This window comes from Calypte anna, chromosome 5A (assembly GCF_003957555.1).
Source record: "Calypte anna isolate BGI_N300 chromosome 5A, bCalAnn1_v1.p, whole genome shotgun sequence".
Taxonomy (NCBI): domain Eukaryota; kingdom Metazoa; phylum Chordata; class Aves; order Apodiformes; family Trochilidae; genus Calypte; species Calypte anna.
Genome location: NC_044251.1, coordinates 7,238,738 through 7,246,420, shown reverse-complemented (window position 1 = coordinate 7,246,420; position 7,683 = coordinate 7,238,738). Strand labels below are relative to the sequence as shown.

Below are 7,683 nucleotides of genomic sequence, written 5' to 3'. Positions count from 1 at the left end.
CCAGAGGAGAGGCAACCTGGTTCTCCTTGCCACCTTGGTCTTCTGTCCCCATGGGATCTATCCTGGTAAGTGCTGGGATGCTGAGACCTGAGGATGTTCAGGAGGAGGCAGCTGGAGCCTGGAGATCCTGCTGGGAGCACGGGCAGGCAGCAGTGATGGGCAACGAGCCTGGGGGCTCCACTGGCCCCCTCCTCACCCCTTCTCCTGATGACTTTGTTCAGGACCCTTAAAGCCTGGATTTAAAGCTCAGAAAAACCCCAAGCCTCTTCACCACTGTTTTGCTACTGAGCCACAAACTACAGCACAAAATAGCTCCCAGTGGCCAGCAGCAAGGGGCACCCTGAAAGCCACTGTGGCAACCAGGGCTGCTCCCACCCTTTGCCTCCTCCTTGTCAGAAAAGCTCTGGGATATCTCTGTGGTGTTTCTAACCATGGTTTCTAACCCCTTGTAGGATACCTGCTACCCCTGGGAGGTGGGAGAGGGCAGATGAGAGGCTGCACCCACAGAGGATGCCACCACAGGGTGCTGGGGCAGCCAAGGTTAGTGAGACACTGGGAGGGGTGACTGGGGGTGAAGGCAAAGCCAAGCCACAGAATTGCAAGTCAAGGTATGGACAGGAGTAAAATGCTAAATAAGAAATAAATAGAGAAGAAAGTCATAAATAAGAGTCGAAAGGTATTAAAATAATAATAATAATAACAATAATAATAATTAAGAAAGGCATCATCATGGTAACTTGAGATTGCCAGAACAGCACTGACCCTGTGACCCTTAAGAGATGCAGTAGCTGCAGGTTGGCTAGCTTAAGATACACACACACACACACATATATATATATAAAAGAGTATATATATATTTATACAGCTTTTCTTGTTAATTTAACAGCTACTTTAAAGGAACTTTTAAATTAATTAAAAAATGTGTGTGACTACAGATGCACGTAACCTAAAAACTGCATTTGGAGGCTTCTGAGGGGAGCATCTTCCAGCATGACCCAGAGCTGTGGGCAGGAGGGGCTGTGCTGGTATGGAGGAGACAGCACCTGGAGAGGTGAAGCAGAGCCTGGAGAGCAGTGGGGCCAGGAGGGAACAACATCCCCCATCCCCTGGTGATGCTCTGAGGACAGGAGGGAACAACATCCCCCATCCCCTGGTGATGCTCTGGGGCAGGGTCAGGGCTGGTGGTCAGGGCACCAATGGTGACATTTAAAATAGATTGAGTGAGTCCAACATGTGCTTTGCAGGTGGATTTTTAAGGTGAGAGGAAGCAGGGGCCAAGCCTCTCTAAATGCCAGGAGTGCTGCCAGGAAACTCTCCTGCCTGTCTAACAAGACAAGGGATACAGCACTTAATCCTCTGGGATGTGAAAGAACTGGGGTGAAAATGCTCTCAGGCACTCAGCTGCCTGCAGGAAATCTGCTGGAGGAATTGCCTCCCATCACCAATCCCTAGGGGGGCCCCAGGGCCCTTGGTGGCTTCTGGGGCAGTGGGTGAAGGTGACAAAAACCTCCTACTGCTGGTGACAAACACCTCCCACTGCTCTCTGTGTGATCCTGTCCTGTCCTGTGGTCAGCATCACCTCAGCCCTCATGTCCCATGCCTCAGCTGGATGCCTAAGTCTTGGCTGCTTGCAGAGGGAGAGGCAAAATTATAGAATCATAGAAAGTTGGGGGGTTGGAAGGGACCCCCAAAGATCGAGTCCAACCCCAAATGGTGTGGTTAAATATGTGCAGGTTCCCTGGGAACAAGGAAGGCATCTTTTAGCATTTCTGAAAATTCTGAAAAGAGACAGGACTACTGGTCTTTTCTTACTCCAATAAATATATATTAGACTTGATCTAGCACTGGTGTATCATGTTTGTAGTGTATGGCATCCCAGGCACTACAGAAATACTCATATACCTTGTCCACCTGAAACCTGACCTTTGGTTGTAGCTTATTTGGAGCCTTTTCTAAGAGTACTAAATATTCCTGGACCTTGAACTACATGATCCCCTAAGAGTGAGTGGGAGGAAGGAAGGCAGGGAGGGACACAGACTCCTGTGGGAGTAAAATCCTGTAGTTCCCTTCCAAATCTCAAGAGATGGGTGCCCCAGCTGAGCCTGCACAGCCCCACTGCCTGGCTGTGGGTGCTCAGCTGTCCTTCAGCTTCTCCCTGGTGATAATTCAGTGGGGTAAAGGGAAGTCCCAAAATTATTCCTAGTTCTACAAGGTCTTTGAAAAGCTGGGGAAAGACTTAGCCTTGTGAAGGAGGTGTTACTTAGCAGTGCTGTGCAGGTAAGAGCACAGGGAGGGAAAACCAGGAGACACATCCTGGTTCAGGCTGAAGAGGATCTGAGGTGGCTGGGGATGAGACCCTCACCCAGCCTCGGGTCTGTCCCCAGCCTGCTCCCTGCACAATTCCCAGTGCAGAGATGCCTGCGGCAGGGAAGGGCTCTTATTGCACATCCCTGACCCCAGGCCAAGGATGTGTGAGGGGTTTGGTGGCCTCACACAACTCTGGCTGTGTGCTGGCACCTGAGCTGGTTCTCAGACCAGTCTCTTTGGGGACCTGTGCATTTACACAGCAACTCTATCCCCCTCCCAGGGCTGAGGGGGCTAATTCCTGACCCAGCAAAAGCCAGAGGGAAGGTTTTACTGCACATCAGCCTCAACATTGCCCGTGGGCACAGCAAAGCAAAGCTCAGGGTGGTCCCTGGGGCAGCCCTCATCTGCCAGGCTGCACCTCCAGCCAGGAGAGCTGGAAAAAAACCTCCCAGAGTGGTGGCACCTTGCAAGGTTTTCCCTTCACAGGCTCCTCTGGCTCTGTGCTGCACCTCTTGGTGATGGAGATGGAGAGGAAGCAGGGTAGGAGGAGATGGGGCAATGCAGTCTTCTTTCTAGCTCTGTGTTATCTTTCTGTCCCCTGCTCAGCTGTGGGAAGCTGTGGCTCCTGCTAAGAGGATGGGAGCAGCCTGAGAGGTCTCTTTGCTGGTGCCAGTGTCCCCATCCAGTCCCCTGCCCAAGGCAGAACTGATCTGAGCAATTGACAAGTTAGGAGGGGAATTTCTGTGTGTGTGTGTGTGTGTGTGGAGGATGAAAGATGAAGGGGGGAAGCTGCTGCAAAGGCTCTGGCTCTTTGGAAAGGCACATGTGGTGTCCGAAAAAAGGAGCAGGGAGAAAAAAAAAACTAAAAAAAAAATAAAAATGCCCAGGTTATTGGGGAGGTGGTGGCGAGAGAGGACGCATCCCAACCCAGCTGTGACTGGGGGAGGTGCTGCTCCACAGCCTCCCTCTCCCCGCCCGCCCTCGGGCAAGCCGGGCACACTCCATTTGGGTTAACTTTATATACCTAGGGTTGCTAAAAGTGCTGCATTCACACCCCCAAGCCGAGGAGGCAACTGCTGTCTGGAGTCCCAGGCGGATGGATGGAGGTGGCCGTCGTCCCCGTGTGCTCTCTGGGTGTCCGGCGGGTCATGTCGCCCAGGAGATGGCAGCGCTGTGCTCCTTCGCCTTCATCCTCAGCGCAGCGATGCTGGAAGTCTTGCGGTCCGGTTCGCTATTCAGCTCGTAGCCATTGAGGCCGGGGCTCATGCCCGCCGTACCGAAGAGGCCACCCATGTGTGTCTGTCCCACGTGGCTGCCCGGTCCGGACACACCGAGGAATTCCGAGACACCTCCGGCTGCGTGGGGATGGCCGTGGGGGGACATGCAGGACGGGACGGTCTCGCAGGGAACGACGCAGGCGGGCACGGGGGAGGCGGCACCGTTGTTGCCGATCCAGGAAGGGTTCTGGATCTGAGGGTGAGAAAAGAAGGCACAGGACCTCTTAGAATCGTGGAACTGGGGGGAGGTTGCTGATCCGGGAAGGGTTCGGGATCTGGAGATGGGAAAAGAAGCACAGAGCCTCTTAGAATCATGGAATCAGGGGAGGCAGCACCCTTGTTGCTGATCCAGGAAGGGTTCTGGATCTGAGGGTGAGAAAAGAAGGCATAGGACCTCTTAGAATCATGGAACTGAGGGAGGCTGCTGATCCTCGAAGGGTTCTGGAACTGGGGGTAGGAAAAGAAGCATAGAACCTCTTATAATCACAGAATCAGGGGAGGCAGCACCTTTGTTGCTGATCCAGGAAGGGTTTTGGATTTGGGGATGGGAAGCATAGAACCACATGGGACCTCCAGGATGCCCTGGTCCAACCCTTCTCATCTTATTGTTTGCAGGAGATGTCCCAGCACCCCCTGGAGCTGAGACTTCCAACTTTCCCAAGTGGGGGAATCCCCCCGTTCCCCTGGGAGACCATTCCAGTGGCTGAAGAAGCGGCATTGGGGTTGCTCTGGGGATGCCACCAGCAGCAGTCCTCAGGAGAGGGAAGGTGTCCAGCCCCAGCCCCTGGCTTTTAGGGCATCCCTGTGTGCAAGGAGCAGCCAGTGCTGCAGGATGTGGTGCACGGGTCCCTGCCAGCATCACCAGCAGCAGCACAACCCCAGCCAGCAGTTGGGGACCAAAATCTCTATGTCATCCTTGGCAGGGTCAGTGAGTGCAGAGGGCAGCAGGAGTGTGCTCCTGCTCTGCTGTGGTGCCTCTCTGTCCATTTCCTCCCACTCCCAGCTTTTTTTTTTTTTTTTTTTTTTTTTTTTTTTTTTTTTAAATATTTTTTTTAACTTTCAGCACTTTCTGGAGCTCTTGGTACAGGCAGCCTCACTTCTGAAATGATATTGCAGAAGAAGAGAGAGGGGCTCACTCAGTATTTGCAGGTGTGCTGTGGTGGGGAGGATGGGCATGCAGGATGATGAAGGCTGGGAGGAGGTGACCATTTGGCTGGTGCAAGAGGGCAATGGGTCCTTGGGTCCTTCACCCACAGCACTCAGCCTTGGGACCTCCTGCAAACTGCTTTTCATTTTTTTTTATGATCTCTGGGGCTGGGAGAGGAGGGCATCATGGAGGGAGGGCACAGTGTAAGTTGCAAAGACAAAGAAGGGAGAGCTGAAAAGGCTGCTGAGAGTCCCTTCTGCTTGGCAAAGTGCTTTGGCATCTCTCAGCTATTTCATAAGGGCTTCTCGTTCATTTTGGGGGAGATGCCAAGCAGGAGAGAGGTCAAATGTTCTTGGCTTGGCTGCTGGGGAGCTTTTGGTGTGGTGCTGGCAAGGGAGGTGGCTGACAGCAAGGGCATCAAGGGGCAGGAACTCCCAGCACATCCCTGACGACAAGTCAGGTTCAGAGCATCCTGCCTGGAAAACTGTGCCCTCGAGCAAATTCTGGATGATGGGAGGAGGATTCAGCAGGATGGAGGGAGTGATTTGCTGGAGCATAGCTCAGCCCTAGAGTAGTGAATGCCCATCTGCCCTGGCAGCATCTGAAGACATGGGGTGAGAAGATGGAAGGTCAAGGAGGCAGGGAGCTGTGTCACCTGCCTTCTGGGCCAGGACAGGAACAGTCCTTACAGCCCCAGGAGCAACTGCAAGACTATTCCCACTCTTCCTTTGGAGCACAGCCCTACAAGACCCTTGGGAAGCATCCCCAGCCATCACTGAGTAATCTGTGAGTACCACAGCCAAGCGCTGGAAGACAGCTGTGGGAACTTGTCAGGAGAAAAATACTTTTTTGTCCAGCCTCCTAAAGAAGGGGCAGGAAAACCAAGGCATAGCAACAGGGAGCTGTCCTGGAAAACACCTTTTCCAAACCAGTGGGAGATGTGCTGGGAGAAGGACAGTGTCCCAGGCTGTGCTGAGCATGGTGACCTCTGGCCAAAGGGTGGCTGCAAGATGTTCCACATTGCTGCCTGCTTTCCAGATGGCTGCACCAAGCCAGGGCATGAGGGTGGTGAGCAGGACACCCAGCTAAATAATTCCTGGCCCTTTGCTAAGGTCACTCCAGCCCTGATGCTCTTGCAGCCTCACCTGAGGGTGGGTGAATGAACCAGAGGAGCAAAGATCTGTGTGTGGGAGACTGGGAGAGGGGTGATGTGTCCAGCAGGCATCGGAGGGATGGAATGGGAGGGATGTGCTCACCTGGGCATAATTCTCAGCACGGGTGAGCAGGGGCAGCTCATAGGCAGTGGAGAAGTGGGTCCGGACCTGCTGCATCTGACCAAACCTCTCCCTCTTGCGCCATTTCGCCCTCCGGTTCTGAAACCACACCTGGGGAAGAAGAAAGAAAGAACCTTCAGGTGGAGCAGGAGCTCAAGGTGAGAGCCCTGAGTGTGCACTTGGAGCTCAGAACCCAGCCGGGTCCTGGGCTGCACCACCAGCAGCACAGACAGCAGTCGAGGGAGGGGATTCTTCCCCTCTGCTCTGCCCCTGTCAGACCCCACCTGGAGTTCTGGGTCCAGTTCTGGAGTGCCCAACATCAGAAGGACACAGAGCTCCTGGAAGGTGTCCAGAGCAGAGCCACTGAAATGCTCAGAGGGCTGAGCAGCTCCCTGGGAATCCAGGCTGAGGGATTGGGGTTGTTGAGCCTGGAGAAGAGGAGGCTCCCAGGTGAGCTCAGAGCAACCTTCCAATATCTGAAGTAGCTACAAGAAAGCTGGGGGAGGGCTTTGGACACGGGGGGTAGGGAGAGGAGAAGGGGAAATGGTTTCCAAGTGGGAGAGGGGAGATGGAGGTTGGAGGTGAGGAAGAAATTGTTTGGGGTGAGGGTGGTGGAGTCCCCATCCCTGGAGGCATTGAAAAGGCATTTGGAGCTGGTCCTTAAGGCCATGGGTTAGGAGTTGGCTGTGGTGTTGGTGCAAGGTTGGGCTGGAGGAGCTTGGAGGTCTCTTCCAAGCTCAGCATTCTGTGCTGAGCCCCTGTGCCAGGTTTGCCAGGGAAGCTGTGGCTGCCCCATCCCTGGCAGTGTCTCAGGTCAGGTTGGATGGGGCTTGGAGCAACCTGGGCTGGTGGGAGGTGTCCCTGACCATGCAGGGGTTGGAACTGGGGGGGTTGTAAGGTCCCTTCCAACCCAAACCATTCTATGAAGAGGGTGACAGGGGGCTGTGAAGGTGGGCAGAAGGTGATGCTCAGTGTCCTGTCTGTCTGGGGACATTCCCAACTCTTGCCTCTTGTGGCCTGGTTTGCCCAGGGATAACCCATCTTCCTTCTACCGCTCATCTCTGTTCCCCAGGTGCTGCCTGCAGCTCTCAGGCCACCAGCCAGTCCCAGGTGACAAGTTCCAATGCACCCTGCAGTGCTGCTCCCGGGCTGAATCCAGCAATGCCAGAGCTTTCCCCAGTCCTAATCCTGGCTAGGATGCTGCCCTTGGCTGAGAGCTTGCATTTCTCACTGAACTTTAATTAATTGTTAAAAAAAAAGTAAAATCACGTGTAACATCCCTCCTGAGCTGCAGGAAAGGACAAGTGCCCTGTGTTCTCTGCTTTCCTCTTGAGTTTTCTTTGCAGGTTTGCAGCTCTCTGCTTCACCCTTGAAGATCCCTCCAAGGCAGAGGACAGCCCTGAATGCTGTTTCTCCTCTTATTTTTACTGGCTTGACATCAGTGTGGCTCATTGCACTGCTGTCAGCACCACTGCTCCTGATTTGCATCAGCCTGAGAGAGATCTGAGCCTGGCCCAGTGTCTTCAAAGCCTCTTGAAGCTCATGAGTCAGGGCAGCACATCAATCAAGAGGCTCTTTGAAGGCACTGAGGGATGCGGGTGATCACCAGGGGCTGGGTTCTGCAGGTCAGGCCAGTGCATGAAAGGAGCAGCCCAGGTCTGTCCTGGGTTCTGCTTTG

The 7,683-nt window shown here is 53.9% G+C and overlaps 1 protein-coding gene across 1 annotated transcript in view; it reads right to left on the bottom strand.

Annotated features, from left to right (window-relative positions):
• Window positions 1–3,349: 3,349 nt before the first annotated feature.
• ALX4 (ALX homeobox 4) overlaps window positions 3,350–7,683 on the bottom strand; it is a 40,688-nt gene continuing 36,354 nt past the window's right edge. Inside the window, exons 3-4 of the mRNA XM_030452328.1 lie at window positions 5,988–6,116; window positions 3,350–3,777 (exon numbers count right to left, since the gene is read on the bottom strand). Of these exons, the coding sequence (XP_030308188.1) occupies window positions 3,454–3,777; window positions 5,988–6,116 (453 nt within the window). The 3' untranslated portion in view covers window positions 3,350–3,453. The remainder of the gene's footprint in view (window positions 3,778–5,987; window positions 6,117–7,683) is intronic.